The sequence below is a fragment of the Carassius gibelio genome, chromosome B8 (assembly GCF_023724105.1).
Source record: "Carassius gibelio isolate Cgi1373 ecotype wild population from Czech Republic chromosome B8, carGib1.2-hapl.c, whole genome shotgun sequence".
Lineage (NCBI taxonomy): Eukaryota > Metazoa > Chordata > Actinopteri > Cypriniformes > Cyprinidae > Carassius > Carassius gibelio.
Genome location: NC_068403.1, coordinates 19,524,672 through 19,544,813, shown reverse-complemented (window position 1 = coordinate 19,544,813; position 20,142 = coordinate 19,524,672). Strand labels below are relative to the sequence as shown.

Sequence of the window (20,142 nt, the reverse complement as noted above, 5' to 3'; positions counted from 1 at the left end):
ATAAAAAAAATAACCTTAAACTGCATAAACACATTATGTTAATTTCACCAAATACACCAAATAATTTTATTTTTAGAAGCATAATTTTACCCCTTTAATTTGTCTTTTTTTCAATATTTCATATTGTCTTATTCTGCTTCTCTTTAAAAAATTATAAACTATATATATATATATATATATATATATATATATATATATATATATATATGAACAACTAAAATTTGTATAAGTTGCTTCCTTTTTACTACTGTTAAAGGGTAAGTTCAACCCTTTGTGAAAATTGTCATCATTTATTCAAGTTTTTCCAAATTCAATCCTTGATTCAAATTTCTCATGAACTGAATTGTTTTGGTCTAAAGGAGAGAAAAATTAATGACTATTTTTGTTTGAAGACTACATTTAAAATAGCTACAAAAACAAATGTTGGTAACAGCAGCTTGTCTAAAAGTGATGACTGAGTGCAAAGTTGACAAAAGTGCAATGACTTTCTGTTGACAAAAAATAGACTAAAACTATTGTGCAATTTCCTTTTAAGATAAAGACTAAGACTAAATCAAAAATGCCTGTCAAAATGAACACTGGTTGCGTGAATATCAAAACTAAAAAAATATGGTATCAGATGGTATCGCAAAATGGATTGTGTTTGCTTTAGTACTGAATAATGAGCATCATGGCGGCATCACACTGAGGAGTTAAGCCAAAGCTGATCAAGTCATATATATTCAGCTCATGCCAACATGACATCACGATGCTGCGTCCTCACGCTCCTTCCGTGTCTGCCCGCTTGCGCTGCATTACTTCTGGCTGTTACCCCAGCGAGGAGTAATGTCAGTACACAAGGACAGTTTTTTCTCCTTCATGGGCCTGACAGCACTACCAGCTAATGCACATCCCATTGACTGCCGCTGGATTCTGTTTTCTCAAATTGCACTGTATATATGAATAGTGATGTGCATTCTGTGACAGAGGGGAGACTGGGGTTGGTTGTCATATGGGTAACTTCTTAGTAACTTCACAAATGTGCTTTCTCTAGCAATGCATTCAGAAAGCTAGCTTAAAATCTTGAGAATGGGAACAATTTTACAATTCCAAATACAATACAATAAATATTGTATTTCAAAATGTATTTTATTTTCATGATAGCATGAACATATTAAGATGTATTTCTTGTTATTATCAATGTTCGTTCATTCGTCTGTTAATTCATTCATTCACAAATGTATTCATTCATTAATTTCCTCCACATTATATTTTCAGGGTTGCAGTTGTCAGGATTGCAAAAATTATATGAATGAAAATGATTGATTGATTGTATTAATGAATAAAAAAATAAAAAAAATAAAAGAATATAGGAATGAATGAACAAGTCAGCATTTATTTATGGATTTAATTATGTATTTAACGATTTATTTAAAACCCTGTAACAGGCTACTAACTGACAACATGCCCTGTCTGTTAAAGTAGGATGAATAATAAAATTGGAAATTGGAAGTTGGAAAACCATTCTTTGGAGACTTTGGTGTCTATACAGAAAATAACCATAAAATAAACCTATTCTGAGAAATCTTAATGTGTGACTACTAGCTTCAATGTCCCCCACTGTCTTTCCGGGATCAGTGCTGTGTATCTTCCAGACTATTTATCCATGGAGAGTGCTTACCTTCAGTCAGGCCTATGTTGATGCTCCAGTAACTCTGCAGACACTGCATTTCCTTCTTCATTCCCCTCTTGCAGCGGCAGTCGAACAGAGCCATCTCCTGCAACACTTCCAAGGCTACCTGGCAATCCCTACTGGCCAACATGGTGTTCCTGTCCTTGCCTGCCAGACACTGCCTCATGATCCTGAAGCGATGGCTGCACTTTTGGTCCTGGTTACACTTCTCAGTGGCTCTTAAACAGTCCATTGACTCTTGGTGCCCAGACTCAGATAGAGCGGAAGAGCCCGACATGGAGAACACAAGCTCATCTACGAAGGAGGGTGGAGAGGAATGGAGGTTCAGGTATTAATTCATTTATTTATTTATGTTACATTCTGTATTGACTGATGTCTTCAACAGAATAACGGGATGAAAGTTTAACAAATCTTTATCTCTGACAAATGAATCAAACAAATGAAAGTCATCAGTGACTGCATCCGCTCATTTTCTCATTATAAAATATTATTTTAGTTGATGACTAATACAGCCAAAGAGTGCAATTTAAAGACCATTAAGCCAGTGGCAATGACCAGATGATTGTGAAACCATTTTAATGACTCACGAGGATCACTTGACAGCTCAGAATGGTGTCAAAGTATGAAAAAAAAACATGCCTTGAAAAGTAAAATATCATATACATCACACAAAAGACTTTTAATTAGCATGACATGAGTCACCAGTATATAACAGTTTTTTAGTAGCTATTTGTTAAAAATTTATTTAATTAGCAACTGACAAATGCTCTTTATAATTTCCTCACACTAATGCTTTATTATTGCCTTCACAATATTAATATTGTACACTTATTTATATGTGCTTTGATAGCAACAGAGAATGTTTTGTGCATGTATGCAAAATTATTATTATTTTTTTTTTTTTTTTTTTTTTTTTTTTGGTCATGGGATCATTATAACGGAGGTGCAACCCACCAGTGACACCTACAGGTGTAAATGCATCAGCATACTTACCCATCTCTCTTTCTTTTTTTTTCTTTTTTTAAACTGTTCAGAGCACACCAGAACCAAACTGAAAGACTCAGACACACCCTTGGACAACGAATCACTGACGAATGTTTTACATATTTTTAAGAAATAAAACCACTGATAAAAACTGCAAGATGCTCTAAGAATGCAAATGTGAAAAGAACAAAAATCTGGAAAGTAGTTAGATAGATAACACTTTACATATTATATATATATATATATATATATATATATATATATATATATATATATATATATATATATATATATATATAAGACCTACTGTAGTAAGGAAATTTCACATCCTCATATAATTACACTGCAACATTAAAATGTATTTAAAGCATAACTGGTGGTTGAATATCTATATCCTATCAGAATGTCTGAATGGTCAATATGTTCTGCAGACTCTTTAAATATTCAGCTTAAGTTTCATCATATGGTGCGCAGAAAGCATCAAGTCTTTTCAGCGTGCAATGGTCAGTGATAAATCTACAAAGTGACCTTGATATATCTCACCTTTTCTATACGGTGATTGATTTTATATTCACTGACTCTTAATGAATGGGATTTAAACTAGGCCTATATGATACTAATTAGATAACAATTAGCCGTCATGCAAAACTATAACATTACGTGATCAGTTACCTTCAGAAGGAATAAAACGCAGCTCATGTTACTTGCATTAATTACCATACATTTAAATATGCTTGTTTCATAAAGTGATAAGTTCATATGCCTTTAATTCCCATCTCCATAAATGAAAACGTGAAATGTAATGAATGAATATCGTTGTTTTTTTTTTTTTTTTTTCGTTATCGAACTTGCCCTCGCCATGATTTCACACTTATCATGGTATCAGATATAAAGTAATTCCCTAATTTCATGATCGTATTCGCTGGAGGAAAGTACATTAACTTAACCTAAAGATTAAATTAAATTAAATAGCATGAGGAGATTTTGCTTTTAGTTCGTCTAAAAAAAGGCTTAATATCAGAAAAAGGCTGTTAATGTAAACACAAACTTACCTAAAAAGAGCAGAAAGCCGTAGATGTAGATATACATGTTTCTGTTTCTGTTAGAGAGTCCGCGTGCGTTAAAAGGTGCCGTTCGTGCTGTCATATGTTCCCTCCAAACGACTGTATCTTGCTTACTCCTCTAAAAATACCGATGCTGCTCTAAACGCTCTATGACCTTAAAAATCCCAAATTGTATCCAGCGTTTGTCGGACCATGATTCTTTTTCCCGTCTAAATAATCCAAAGCCTCATTTAAAGAGGGAAAAGTTCTCTATTCCGCTCAGGAGGGGAACTAAACCCCAGATTTCCGTGGGAACCGTTTATTCGTGGTGGTTTCGTGTGGACAGACGCATATTTCCCAATGCTGATGTTCTACTATCGCAAAGGACGCGAAATTGAAACGTCTGGCTCTCTAAACCAACGCTCCTCTATAAGATATTTCAGCTCCCGTTTATCTCCGAGATTGAATTCCCAAGCAACGGCAGTGAGAAACTTCAGACGGCGGAGCTCTGCGGATAGACTTCTGGCTCTGGCGGAGGCAGTGCGCTCCTGAGAAGAGAGGCATAAGCGAGCGCACGTGCCCCCCGTTACGCGCTCCAGCCCACATGTTAAATGATCCGGCGACGGATGAGTTAATCAAAGCGCGCATAAACAAGCAGTCGAGCTGACTCAACACACTATGGCTAATTAATAAGTTTTAGGGCAAAGGATAAGTGCAACTTTTGACAAGAGGCCAGTAACTGCTCTTGCAATTTTGTAACTACAATACAAATGGAAAGATACCTAGCTGTGAGCATTCAAGAAGGGCTTGTGGTCTCTTCGCCTGGCTAGGCTGATCTGTGGCTGATTTTAAATGGGTTTGGGGCAATTTTCAGCTCCTCAGGCTGGATTAAAATGTACTGTTAAGATAAGTTATATTTAGGAAAAGATCCTTATGTCATGAGTTTGAAGATTCACAGGTTAAGAGATGTCATATCATCATCATCATCATCATCACCACAAGTTAATGCATGTAATCATCGGATATAATTAGTCACACAGCGTGGGAAAACATTATAATTAGGCTTTCTGCAAGTCTGATGTAAATATTGCAGGGGGGCGAGAACCTGATATCAACATACCTGAATTTCTAGAAACAGGTGTTTATTGGATCTGGTTACACTTATATGGATTTCTCACGCCGGTGAACCCTGGCCAAAGACAAGAGTATAGTTTGTTATTCCTTGGATGACTTTGCAGTGTTTGATTACAAGGAGTCAAGGTTTTGCCGCTTAACATGGCCCGGTTAAATGGCTGATAATTAATCATCTTTAATAATGTGAAATGGACATTGATTTAATTTATTTTTGGAAATAATTTATTTATAACATTCTTGGTGCCATCAACCAATCACAGTAGTCATGCTGGCATTATCCTGTATCTCTTTTGATTAGATTCATTTGTCAGGGAGCATTTTCTGTATGGTTCAGATGACGGGACAGATTTTTTGGCTCAAAAAAATAAAAAAATAAATATAAAACAACCTGGCAAAAATTAGTGCCTAGGAGAAAATATGCCATATTTCAAGCCGCATACTGTACGTCTGGAGGGCCATAGACCAGTTGAGCTGGTGCCATTGAGATAAATGTGAGTATTAATGGATGGCTTTCAACAGGTCTTACTGACCTCCTTGAGTTCTAAGTCACTTACAGGGTTATAAGAGCTTTTCAAATTTCGATTGATTCTTTCTATGACATTTAAGGCTGGTAAACAAAGATGAAAGAGAGTAGAGGAGAAAAGTCAGTTTTAGTCTAAGAGTCCATGTAAGTGACCCCATTACCCAATTTTATTGGACCAAACTGGCAAAAATTCAGTGCAAAACTTTATACCTTTGTTGTCTTGCATAAAAAAAATACTAAAGAAAGTATAAAGTATAAGAAAAAAAAAACTTTGTAAAGTAGTATTATAATTCTTTTTATATGCGTTTAGATAAAATACTAAGAAATCTGTATTTATTATAAGTGTAAATCCCATTTTTGTCTCTCAGATCCAGGTTAGCTCCTAAGGCAAGTGTCACTCTCGCAACTTTTATCCTGTGCTACCGAAATGTCAATGTTGTGACATTTTCCCCTTCAGAGGATTCCACTTAAACTCTCACAAATCTTCAGATACTTTTACAAGTCTGAAAGAGACAAAACACTAAAGTGAGTTTAGCTTCATCAAAGGTTTTATTTTTATTATTATTATTTTATATATCAAATACATTGCACATATAGCAGTTATAGGATATTTTTATGCATTTTTCTACATTTTAGAGCCTTAGTTTGGGCATTCAACTCCTTTTAGGGGCCACAAACACCAAAATGTGATTCATTAAAGAACTGTCATTAATTTCATTCTAACATTTTAAAGTTTATGTTGGATAAAGTGATTAGACAAGTTCGAAATGATAACTAGAGCAATGTTTTAGTGGTGCAGAGTAAAAACCAGTAGTGAGCAGTTTCTTTAGAGAGAGTGTGCTCAGATTAACATCTCCAGCAGCAGGCAGCATATGCAGTGTACTGTTAAAGTTATAGTTAATTGCCTGTTCAATTACTCCCATCACAGAAAAGAGAAGTTCACAAGAACAAACATTGGCTGAAGGATTAGATAATAATGCTAAAATACCCTCTTAATGTCCTAAAATGTTATAAGATAAGATGGAATTTCCCAGTGTTGTGGGAGGAAAGGCTGCTCATCAAAGACCGTATAGATTACTTGGCATAATAGTCTGACTGTATGTCACTGGCTGAACACATTCCAGACCGCTCATTAATCACAGAGCAGCTCTATTGAAAGACAAGACAACGGACTGGTGAAAAATGACCCGACTATAAGTTGATGATGAAGACATGTACATGTTGCTGTCAAACCCCTTTTTCCAATACTTGAGTTGTCTTCCGAGTTCACTTGTAAAAGTGCCACGGGTTCAGCCTGACTGATGGGCCGGCTGTCACTCTGGGATTTTGCTCTTTTCACAGATTCTAGCAATGAGAAGCTAAAGCTGGCATGGCCGGTTCTGGGTTTGGACATGCTGCATCATCTTTCGTCTGGTTTTTGATGTTAATTAGTGTCTCTTTTCAATCCCTCTGGTGTCTAATCTGTCAATCTGTCTAATCTGCCAATGTCCTTCATTTCAGCATGGTAAGAATCCCACCAATTTGGTGCCATTAAGCCTCTGTTGGGTCTAGAGAGCCACCGAGCCAAATTTAGACCACGCCAGCAGACTCACAAGGAGATTACACACAGCCAAGAGGGAAAGTAGATGTTCTTTGATGTTGCAGAAAACACCTTCTGGCTGTATTGCAGAATTTGTGGCGAATCAGTTTTATTATATTTCTATGGTGTGTTTTTGGGTGCAAGTGGACTTTCAGCTTAATGGCAAAGCTTGTTTACAGGCAGGCACGCTCAGTGAGAATTTCCCAAAATGTAGTCGGTGGACTGGGAATAATCTGTTGTATATTAATGTTGGAACAGCTGCTAGCAGGCTAGAAACGTTAGCGATGCTAGCGGCATCCCAGTCAGTGGGTTAGTTTAATCTGCAGATAAGTAGGAATGTTTTCAAAATGCCTTTGGTTTGATATCAAATCTGTGTTACACAAGCTTCTGAAAGCAGATAAAAATAGACAGCGTGTAAACAGACACCCATATTCCTATGTGTATCATATTTCTTTGAAATATAATCATGTCTAAGCTGTAGACCTGCCATCATCCCAAAGTAATTTATAGAGGCCTTGTCAGCTATCCATTTATGGGTTAATGAAGTCCCCAAAAAATAATCTAGTTTAAAACTAGTTCCAAGTTATTAGAAGTGTACAATTTATTGTCGTGTTGGATTCATGTGGTTTTCAAACACCTTTATACCATTTTCAAGAAAAAAATGAACTAAATGATTTAAATCGCATGTGATGTAACCAAGTAAAAAACATGTACAGTACTTCTCATGAATTATTTATTTATAAAAAAAAAGAACAATTACAGAAGATGTCTATTTGTATACATTTTGCTCTCTTGAAATTTCTACTCATCAGAGAACCTTAAAAAGAAAATTTATTTTAATGGTTTCCACAATAATACGAAGCAGCACAACTGTTTACAGTTTTGATAATCATAAATAATGTTTCCTGAGCAAAAAATCAGCACATTGTAGTGAATTCTGAAGGATAATGTGACACTAAAGACTGGAGTAATGGTGCTAAAAAATTCAGCTTTGCTTCACAGAAACAAATTCCATTTTAAAACATATCACAATAGCAAATTTGGAATTATAGTGTATGCTGTTTTTATCAAAGCCCCAAAGAGCTAATAAATAATAATAATAATAATACAAATATAATTATTAATCATTATTATTTCCAACCCCAAACTTTTGAATTGTAGAGTATGTTAAAATAATGTCCTGAATTCATTCATAAATATATTAATATATATATAATTTAAATATATAAGTCATGCCACATAACATTTTACAATCTGAGCTAACATTTCCTTGTCAAAGTATTGTATAGTATATGATGTTTTAAGAAACACAGTCATGAGCATCTACACGGGTCCATTCAGTTATTTCATTTACAATAATAACAACAGTAATAAAATAGTATGCCAAAATTTTCTTGAATAAATTTACAGACAGAACAAAAAATGACTTGAGCCTTAAGCTAATCTTATGTTTAACTGCTTGGAATTTTTGGACTGCAGAATGAACTCCTCTTAACCAGTCCTGCACCAGACCAATATAATCATTTAGCATTTTCAGAAAGGCAAAATCCAATCAGGTTTACTTAAATAAGAGGAATTTGTTTTAGTAGGAGACCATGATGATGGTGGTTTAAACCAGGTTCTGCTACTGTAAATGATCTAACGTGAACATCAGGCAGCATTGTAACTAGAGAAGAGAGAGCATATGTCCTCAAGCTGTGCTAAGCTCATTCAGAGAGATATCCGGGTTTAATGCTCATGGCTGCACTGGAGCAAAGGAAAGAATAAGTCAAATGTCCAAATGAGAAACTGAGAAAACTCTCCTTCTGCAACTCTTTTGAATTGTAATTTCCAATTGTAACCTTGCACTATTCTCCCTTATTTAGAAGTGCTCTCACTTTATACGGAGGTTTAAACTTCAAGACTCCTTGTAAATGTCCCAATCATGCAACCTACTGTAACACCCACCCTCTCTCCTCGTTGGATAAAGAACTGTGATCCTCTCTTGAACTGTCCTCCTCTGCAGGACTGCACACGGCAGAGGAGATCCAGACAAGGTCATGTCAGGTACACAGTTGCTGCTGCATGTGCTCCTACATGGAGGAGCTCTGTGATCCTGCCTCTCTCTCTTTGTGTATGTAGAAGGGCTCTGATGAATTCCAATTTACAGTCTCTGACCTTCTTGTTATCTCTGGGAGTAAAATGAATGCACAGTTCATCTGACAGCCAGAGGGAAAATGGAGAGTCACAAACATTGTTGTTTGATCTTAGATTTTCTCGAGTCAAACAGTTTCAGTTGTTAATAAAAAGCACACGGTGAAGGCAGATCAGTGCTAGGTAGTAACTGGCCATATATGATCTGAATTGTGCAAAAACAGTGTGCTTGATATTAAAATATGCTGGCTATACTGAAAAACTAATTTAACATTGAAACAATTCATAAACTGCTAGTAAATTTCTGAAACAAAGTCATGACACAGCAAGTTCATATATATATATACATATATTACAGCGTAAATTGTAAAAGATTGCACATATTTTATATGCCTTATGTAATTACAAAGTCATTGTTTTTTTGTATTAATAAAAAAAAAAACTTTTTATTTATTCACTGTTTTATTAAATGTTAAAAGAATGAGTCAGAGCCTGAAATACAAGGAATATGTCTTTGTGATTTTTTTTTCAGTTGTTCTCTATCCATTGAAAACATTTGTAATTTAATTAATTGAAACTTTAATATTTTAATGTTTAATAAATTGATATTTAAATTAATATTTGAATCAAATCATTCAATTGATATTATGGAAATAAAAATTGTTATGTAGGATTTTATCAAGGTAATCCAAATGAAATGTAATTACATGTAAGGAAGTAAGTATGATTCTATGGGAATGTAATTTAAAGTGTACAATAAAGACAACTTTGAATATAAAATGCTTTATTCACAGCAAATATAACTCTGATTTGATATCACTGAATCACTGACTTCATTAATTACGAACATCAAACATTATGTTTACGGGTCACATGTGCCATAAATAGTTCCCTGTTATCAGTTTTACTGTGCAATTCTAGAGTATCTTTTGATTGTGTTTGCTTTGAAGTGAAATATACTCAGATGATGGTTTCATCACCACGTTGACAAATCACACTGGAATGCAGGTGTTGTTGTTTGTTTTACCCGCATACAAGGTTTGATCTGTAAAGTAATTCAACAAATATTCAGTCATCACATAACCATGGTATGAGACGCTTTGCAGCTTGTGTTACTTTGATCCAATGAACTGCCCAGACCTTGAATCTAAATAATCCATCATACACACATCAAGAAGAGTAAAATGTTTATATTCAGAGATTAACAGACAAAACATGTGAAATGTTCAACTGACAAAAAAAAAGAAAATGTCTCCAAATTGAAGCAAAGTGTGATCAGCTAAACTCAGCCTTCCGATCAGAAGCTACATAAACACATTCAGATGTTTTTTTTTTTTATATAATGTCAAAACTATGCAAGCTGTAGTCAAACCATCTGACAGAATTTAGTAGAGCAGGATTGCCGTCTTGCCTCTTTTTTATTTATTTTTTTGAAGAACACATTTTACACATATCACACCTTCACAGGTGTTCGCTGTCTATATTCTGTCTGCCGCAGTTTACACAGTCTGTCTATGACTCACAGCCTCTTTCCTGGTTGAATCCACATCATGGCATAAACCGAATAGACCATCTGAGGCACTCAGAGTGGCTCCCTACACAGATAATGATATCTTCTACTGTGCCTTTAGTTCAGTCCACATCAGCACAGTTCAAGTGCTCCAAATAGTTTGTGACAAGCATGAGTCCCCCTGCACAAAGACCCATCACATACCACCCAATCCAGACCCTGTCTGTTTGCTTAATCTGTGCAGAAACCCACACTGCCTTAAGTAGACACCTTAGGAAAACCAAACTGTTTTTGCCTGATTGTATGAGCCTTTTACAGTGTGGTCGGGGCTCTCATTTGTTCAGTTGCACCTGCACTTTTATTGGTTTGATGTTTGGCACTCAAGCAGAGAACATGTATGAAAGGTTACTGAATCAGATTGGCATGGATGAGTTGGCTTTATATAAACTCACACGTGTGTGTCACCTTCTTCCTATTTGAGGAGCCATTGGAAGCAGTAAGAATAATTTGGTTTATTTGACAAGATAAGAAACAAAGAATTAAAAAACAGTAATTCATCATATACATGTAAGATATGTTTGAATACTAGTACAGTTTTAAATTAGCTAGCAAGAAAAATCTTAAACTAAAACATGCATGCAAATATTAGTGATCACCATGCGTTTTTGTTACATGGAAAAAAACAACAACTGTGAAGTTACTTAATTGGGCTTACCAAATTTACACATTCAAATTTTAGACAAACAGATGAATGTGAATCTGACTTTTTAGGAATTGAAAATTGGATCAAACATCTGAGCAGGCACCCATCCTCTTGGTTCAAGTGGACATAGTGATTTTTAATAATAATGTGTTAAATAGGGCAAAACTTTAAAAAAAAAAAAAAAAAAAAAACTCCAGTGAGAACACACAGTGTCATGAGGAAAAGCACACAATTCCCTTGCTTGTATGACAGATGCTTAAGCTCAGGGCCTTTGTTCTAGGTCTAGCTGCAGCCAAGCCAATGCCCCCAGATCTAGAGTTAAAAAAGCAGCCAAGGTCTAATTCTGTCCACAACCTCAGGATACATTTCAAACACATATGCACAAACACAAACACACACACACACACACACACACACACAATAATTACACAATGGTGGGTAAAACTCCAATGTACGAATGAAATACTTGCAGTTGGTCTACCATTTACAGGACAGGTGACAACAGTGATATTGCTTTAACCAGGGTCACAGCTTCACATTTCAACAATACACTTGAGTAGAACAGAAACTGTCTATGAATTTACACCGAATAGCATATACCGCTTATTGCGCTGTAGAAAGAAGACATGTACTTTACACATCTCAGATCTTTAAAGGCCAAGTGTAAGTCATGTCTTTTGTCAAGTGCCTCAAATCCTTTTAGTAAGATTTTCAAATGTCAGGGTTGTATCTGCGCCATTCGGAAATTAACCGAATATGCATTTAACAGAAATAGAATTAAAATCAAGGAAAACTCAAAGAAAGTAATCTACTGCAAATGGAAGTTTTAACTATAAATGCATAGATTTCCAAGGCAATTTTTGAAAAACTTAGAAAAACGCTTTAAAAACTTGGAATATAGTCCCTCCAGAACAGTCTCTTCTAGGATTGCCCACACCATATATCAAACCTCAAAGAACAAAGGTCAATTACTGTACCTTTAACCTTACTGTATATGAGTATTTCCTGTAACGGCTTCTACAGATACTTTATTAAATGTTTTCTATATCACCAAATAAATAGATCTGTGGATTAGGCCTACCGTAAGAAGCACTTTATTTATCTAAATACAAAAAAAAAAAAAAGGGTTTGGTGATGTAGACATTCCTAGTTTTATCTGGATGAGATATGAGTTATCCAGTTATAAAAATGAATGCATGGTTTATGTCAACTCCATTTGCGGCATCTCAGACAGCTGCATTAGTTTTATCTTTAGATTTATGTGCTTGTTCAGATGAACCTCAAATGACCCACTGAGTTATTGCTCATTCAGAGTGGTGACTGGGTTTAAATGTTTCAGCATGTTTGTGCTAAAAGCGGCCTACCTTTCCCGTGCCATACCAGTTGATTTGCCTCCATTAGAAAATCCAGATATGATTGTTACAAGAGCATCACTATGACTCACATAATGCTTGAGAGTGAGGACACGAAATGCAGTGTACAATTCAGGCTGGCAATTTGCCTTTCATGTTCTCCATTGCAGTACATTGATCACTTCCTAACTGTATAAGAGAGTGTTAAAAGGCGTTATGTTTGCGATCACATTACCCACAGACATTATCTATGACCAAAAAATGCAATTCAGCAAATTCAGCTCTGCGGGCATGAGGACTTTCACCTGAAAAGTCTCAGCAGTAGACAAAAGTCATCTATCTTCCCAAATGAGCCAGGGAGTGCATCTCTACAGCTATGATGTCCCTCATGCGGGAGAGAACACTTTCATTTTTCCAAGGCATCCTTGCCCTGAATTACATGTCACTTTAAATAGGTTGTTTGGCTGAGATGATGAGATGTTGGCTCAGGTGATAGAGAGAGAGAGAGAGAGAGAGAGAGAGAGAGAGAGAGAGAAAGAGAAAGTTTAGGGGGAAATAGGTAGCACCAGCAGATGGTTGAGACTGTGTATAATGTCATATATTACTGACACAAGCAGAAGGTCTGAGCTGAGGCTATACTCCCAGATAAACTGACATTCGGTGTGTGGGTATGTGTGTGTTTGCATGTACGCAATGGAATAAGAGGGTTATTATAGATCATAAGATGAATGAACAATGCTATCTATCTATCTATCTATCTATCTATCTATCTATCTATCTATCTATCTATCTATCTATCTATCGAGCACTTAAAATTGTAATGCAACTAATAAACCTAATAAATAACAATATAATAATATAACACTACCAGCAAGTATGTTCTCAAACACAAAGCTAGCATTAATTATAAGTCTAGCAATAAGATATCTGGAGTAGTGAGCACCCAGCACCACTGTTCATCAAAACAAATTGCTGCTTAACCTTCCTTGCCACAAATATTATTTCACTTTGCAGGTTGTCTTGAATTCAAGGTAAAATCAGAAAAATTTTTTAGGACATATCCAGCCAGGCAGAGGAATACAAAACAAAATCTACTCAGCTTTATTCTTTGAAATCATCCTTTTCCTTTTATTGTACAAGGAAATGTATTTAGCTTTGGAAGCCCATTTCCGCCTCTGAAAAAAAAAAAAAAAAAAAAAAAAAAAAAAAAAAAAACTAATTGAGAAAGTTAATCTTCATGAAAGTTTTTCCGCATGAATGCATGATACAAACTCCAAATTCTGACTTTTTATTATGAATTGTTTGACAAATTCTGTCTTTATTCACCTCTGAATTAGCCTCTATAACTCGCAATTGTTTGTCTGAAAATGTCTCACAATTATAAGGGAAAAAGTAAAAAAAATTTGAAAAACTTTTGTGAAAGAAAAAGTTGCAATTACCCTTTATTTTGTCCAGGCTTATTTTTATATTCTAGCTGGTGACCAAGAACAAAAATCTTATACACTCACTGGCCACTTTATTAGGTACACCTTGCTAGTGCTGGGTTGGACCCACTTTTGCCTTCAGAACTGCCTTAATTCTTCATGGCTTAATTCTTCACAAAGTGTGCCAAGAAAATATCCCCCACAGCATTACACCACCAGCCTGAACCGTTGAGACCGGATGCAGGATGGATCCATCCTTTTCATGTTCTTTGCGCCAAATTCTGACCCTACCATCTGAATGTCCCAGCAGCAATATCGAGACTCATCAGGCCAGGCATCATTTTTCTAATCTTCTATTGTCCGATTTTTGTGAGCGAATTGTAACTTCTGTTTCCTGTTCTTAGCCGACAGGAGCGGCACCTGGTGTAGTTTTCTGCTGCTGTAGCCCATCTGCTTCAGGGTCAACGTTTGTGTGTTCAGAGATGTTATTCTGCATACCTTGGTTGTAACGAGTGTTTATTTGAGTAATTGTTTCCTTTCGATCTTCTCAAACCAGCATGCCCATTCTCCTCTGACCTCTGACATCAACAAGGCATTTTCGTCCACACAACTGCCGCTCACTGGATGTTTTCTCTTTTTCGGACCATTCTTTGTAAACCCTAGAGATGGTTGTGTGTGAAAATCCCAGTAGATCAGCACTTTTTGAAATACTCAGACCAGACCTTCTGGCACCAACAACCATTCCACGTTCATAGTCACTTAAATCCCCTTTCTTGCTCATTCTGAAGCTCAGTTTGAACTTCAGCAAGTTGTCTTCTCCACATCTAGATGCCTAAATGTACTGAGTTGCTGCCATGTGATTGGCTGATTAGCAATTTGTGTTACCAAGCAATTGAACAGGTGTACCTAATAAAGTGGCCACTGAGCGTGTATTTTAGGTTTGAAAACCATTCCTCAGAGAAAAAGTGCGGCTTAGATATTCTGCTAAAGATCTCCTTTCATGTATAACATCATGAGGTTGATTAGATGACTAAATCATTTTCATTTTTGGATGAACTCTCACTCAAATATTTGCAGATGAATGTTTCTAGCAGGTGTTACCCAACATTCCTGTATCATGTCAAATGTATAATTTAGCAGCATATTCATTTCAACACTGTTCTCTCAATTGACAATCTGGGTGTTTCTTTGCATGTCAGTGTAATAATGATTTCTTTAATATCACCGGTGTTGTACAGATCCAGAGTGAGGGTGAGGTCAGCAGCAGGTGGTCTCTCTTTCTCTCTCCTCTGTGCCTGTCATGCCACACAATGACCTGGTCCCAGGTTGCATTTGAGTTGTCTCGTATCAGGCAGCTGATCAAAGCCCCTCTCTCTGCAGAAGCAACCAGCACCCGTCCACCTCCCATGGATCTATATTACTCAGATAAGCCATTAATAAAACACTATCAGAATCAACAGCCCTTTGATTAATGATCTAAAGCTTGGTGCTGCGTGATCTGATAGTGAATGTTCATCCAAACTCCTCCCACCCGCTGTGCGAAGCAGCTGTTTGACCTCTGTGACATACAGTAGGCAGAACATTTCCTTATTTTAAGGATAGTTCAGCTCAAATTTTAACTCTATCAGATCTGCATTTAATTTCTTTTTTTTTTAAGTTTCGTGTTCCATGAAAAAAGTAATAGCACACAGGTTTGGAACAATATGAAGGAGAGTAAATATGACGCTATGAATATACTCTTCCTTTAAGAGCAAAGAATGTAGACTGTGCAATTTCGTTTGGACCACCAAATCTGAGTTAATCACATTTTAGATCACAGGAGGGGGCTTTTCATCTCATAAAGATCCTTTCTTTGCACATCAAGCATATGTTTAAGATGAAAAAGGAAGGCGCCTGTCAAATTGTGTATGGTTTAGGACACACGTGCGTGCTAAGGATAACATATTGTTGTGCTTACAGTGTGCATGAGATTCACTCAACACTTTTTGAGCTCAAACATAAACACAGCCTTTAAATAACCTTTTTTAACACAGCCAGTTATATAGCTTTTGAATAATTGCGATACATACGTACATTATTCAGTGTAAAAGCATAAAAAATAAATGTTATTAAGTGTAAAATGAGAAAGCCTCTTTAAAGAAGTAATAACTAAAGAGTAAAGTAAAGAATAATGAGTTGCATTACAAGATATAAAAAAAATAAAAAATGAAAAGTTGCGAGAAACAAAGTCACTAAAATTAGAAACAAATATTTAAAGTCACACCAGACATACTGTACAGTGCCCTCCATAAGAATTGGAACAGTAAAGATAAAATTTCGTTCTTTGCTGTGGGGTCAAGACATTGGCAAATATTATTAAAAGATGAATATTCGACAAAACTAAAGAAAGGCACATTTTATTATTAGGTTTTTCGACACACACGTTTTACCAAATAAACATGTCAGCACTTGTAGAGTTCATCCCATTATTTAATGTGAGCATAAGTATTGAAACACATCAGTTGAAGGCAAATGTAAAAGATTAAAAGCTAATATTTAGTTGCAGATCCCTTGCATGCAATCAGAGCAGTGCTTCTGCAACCCATAGACATCAAGCGTTGAAATGCTTTCCCCCAGCCTTTAATGCAGCCAATTCCAGTTTTGAGGAGTTTCTGTCTTTAGTCTCCTCTTCAGCTGGTGAAATTAACGTTCAATCTGATTTTAATCTGGAGATTGATTTAGGCAGTCTAAGACCTTACATTTATTTGCCCTGATAAAGTCATTGACTGAACTGGCAGGGTGTTTTGGGTCATTGTCCTGATCCAAAATGAAGTGCTTTCTAATGAGTTTGGTGGCATTTTCTTGAATATTGGTAGCCAAGATTAGTCTTACCCTTCCAAATTCAATCTGCTATTGTCATCATACATTAAGAAATCATTCAAATTAAGAGGTCCTGTTCAGAGGGCTGTTTGGATGATGGTGTTGAAAGCCGAACTGAAGTCCACAAACAGGATCCTCACATAAGTCCCTGTTTTGTCCAGATGTTGCAGGATGAAGTGCAATCCCATGTTGACTGCATCATCCACAGACCTGTTTGCTCGGTAAGCAAACTGCAGGGGGTCCAGTAAGGGTCCAGTGATGTCCTTCAGATAAGCCAGAACCAGTTTTTCAAACAACTTCATGACAACAGTTCATGTTAGAACCACAGGTCTGTAGTCGTTAAGTCCTGTTATCTTGGGTTTCTTTGGAACTTGGATGATGGTGGAGCATTTGAAGCAGAAAGGCATTTAACACAACTCCAGATATCTATTGACGATCTAAGAAAAATGGGGGCCAGCTGGTCAGCACAGGTTTTCAGACAGGATGGTGTAACACCATCTGGGCCTGGTGCTTTTCTTCTTTTGTTCTTCCTGAAAACCTGGCACACATCATCCTCACAGATTTGAAGTACAGGAGAGGGGGAGAGGGAAACTGAAGGATGTGTTAACAGTTGTGTAGAGAGATGGTCAGATAGGTGTTGGGGGTTTCAAATCTACGATAAAACTCATTCAGGTCATTAGCAAGTCGTTGATTTGCCTCAGTTCAGGGGGATGATGTCTTGTAGTTTGTGATGGCTCTCAGCCCTTTCCACACTGAAGTTGAGTCGTAGGTCCTTTTAGCCACTCTGATCTCTTTGTTCAGTGTGTTCCTGGCATGATTGTACAAGACTCTGTCCCCATTTCTGTAGGCATCCTCTTTGGCCTGACGAAGATGTCTGAATTTTGCTGTTAACCATGGCTTATCATTGTTGAATGTTAAATAAGTCCTGGTAGGAATGCATATATCCTCACAAAAACTAATATAGGATGTCACAGTCTCTGCTGAATTCGTCCAGATCGGGGGTAGCAGCTTCAAACACACTCCAATCAGTGAGGTCAAAACAAGCTTGTAAATCCTGCTCTGTTTCGCTGGTCCATCTCTTCACAGTCTTTAGTACAGGTTTAGCAGATTTAAGTTTCTGCTTGTAGGTCGGTATAAGATGAACCAGGCAGTGATCAGAGAGACCCAAAGCTGCTTGTGGAACAGAGTGATAAGCATCCTTTATTGTGGTGTAACAGTGATCCAATATATTACCGTCTCTGGTGGGACATGTAACATGCTGTCTGTATTTTGGCAGTTCATGTGAGAGATTGGCTTTATTAAAGTACCCAAGAATGATTAAAACAGAGTCATGTGTTGTTGTTCTGTCTCTGTGACCTGATCAGCCAGTTTCTGTAAAGCCAGGCTTACGTGCACTTGCGGAGGAATGTAAACACTCATCAGAATGAACAAGTGAATAGAACGACTTGCGACTTGATCTTCTTTAACACAGTCACTGGGTCTCTGGGTCACCAGATCTCTCCGACCAATGGCATGCATCTTATCCACTGCGCCTTCACCACCACCACAAACTACTTACTCACTACTTGTTCCAAAAAGTTAGTAACTGAATTAATCTATAATAAAAGTAACTCGTTACCAGGGAAAGTAACTATTTGCGTTACTGTAAAAAAATAAAAATAAAAAAAATAAGTTTTTTTTTTTACAGTTTTCACAAGTCAGTTAAAATGAGTAGAACAGACAGGTGTTCGTACATTACTTTCGATATTTATTGCACATCACCTGTACACCACCGTTCATTGATGTAAATGCATGTCCCGCCGCCGCGCGGTTTCCTTGTTGTTTCTGCATCGCATCCTGCTCTAAACAGCGGAAAGTCTGGCAGATGGAGCATGCCACTGCTCTGCCGACAACAACGTTCATTAAAACGTCCAAATAATTGAAATCTGGTAAAAGATTTTGTGATGTGTTCTGCCAAATGTTCAGCAGTTCATCCCTGGTAAAATTGATCGTGTTTGTTAAACAAATAACAGGAAAAACTAACAAAAAAGTACAAACACTGGAAAGCCAAGCACTGAAGCAGCTGTGTGTGGCGCCATCGAGAGGATATTGTTATAATATGTCTCTACTTTGTCTCTATGTCTACTATGTCTCTTACTACTGTTTTTTGTACTGTTTTATTGTAATAATAAAAGTCTAATAACAAGCTTTTTTTTTTAAATGTGCATGATAACGGTTTAAATGCATGACAATAAAAAAAAGTGTAGAATATGGTAACATAACAATCAGCTTCCAATTTCAATTAAACTCAGAAATCCAAAGTCACTGCACCCGTTTACCAATACATTTTGGAGCACTTCATTCTTCCTTCTGCTGACCAGCATTTTAAAGATGCTGATTTCATTTCCCAGCAGGATTTGGCACTTGCCCACCTGCCCTGTCCATTATTTATTTATTTATTTATTTATTTATTTATTTATTTATTTATTTATTTATTTATTTATTTATGTTTTTACTGGTATTATGAAGTATTCTAATTTGTTGAGAGAGTGAATTGGTGGGTTTTTGTTAAATGTGAGCCAAAATCATCACAATTAAAAGAACCAAATACTTAAACTACTTCAGTCTGTGTGTATTCAATTGATTTAATACACGAGTTTCACAATTTGAGTTGAATTACTGAAATAAATTAACTCTCACATGACATTCTAAATTATTGCGATGCACCTGTATAAAGTCACAAATACTAATCACAGTTGGAATGACAAGTCTGACATTGTGAAATATCAAAAATATCTTTTCAGGTGTGTTTTCTTTTTTTTACTCTAAGACAGAACCAAATACCATCTTGCCTTACAAACATTGCATATTGTTGCATTATACCGTATGCAATTTATATTATACTCTTGAGTCACACAAGATGAAAACATGCTTCTAAGCCAATAACTCATAATAAATGGGACTAGTAACCTCTTAATTATTTTTCCCCCAGATATAATCAACAGCCATGGCAAATGTATTTTAATAAAAATACTTTTCAACTCATTCTCAGCCCTCTGATCTCAGCCAAATCCGAGCAGCAAGACCCATCATGTCAGGACATGAAGACATGATAGCAGTTAACAAAACCAACCAAAGGACTGTGATTATGGTGGTGATAGGAGCAGAGAGTGTCACTCCACACAACTCCACGTGTATGGAGCTTACACAAACATGACAGTATGATAGAAGCTGAGGGGGAGTATTT

The 20,142-nt window shown here is 36.4% G+C and overlaps 1 protein-coding gene across 2 annotated transcripts in view; it reads right to left on the bottom strand.

The window, feature by feature from the left end:
* gfra2a (GDNF family receptor alpha 2a) overlaps positions 1-4,271 on the bottom strand; it is an 80,752-nt gene extending 76,481 nt beyond the window's left edge. Inside the window, exons 1-2 of one of the 2 annotated variants that reach the window (XM_052564176.1) lie at positions 3,709-4,271; positions 1,661-1,966 (exon numbers count right to left, since the gene is read on the bottom strand). In XM_052564176.1, the coding sequence (XP_052420136.1) occupies positions 1,661-1,966; positions 3,709-3,802 (400 nt within the window). In that variant the 5' untranslated portion in view covers positions 3,803-4,271. The remainder of the gene's footprint in view (positions 1-1,660; positions 1,967-3,708) is intronic. The other variant, XM_052564175.1, reaches the window with a different exon arrangement.
* Positions 4,272-20,142: the final 15,871 nt, after the last annotated feature.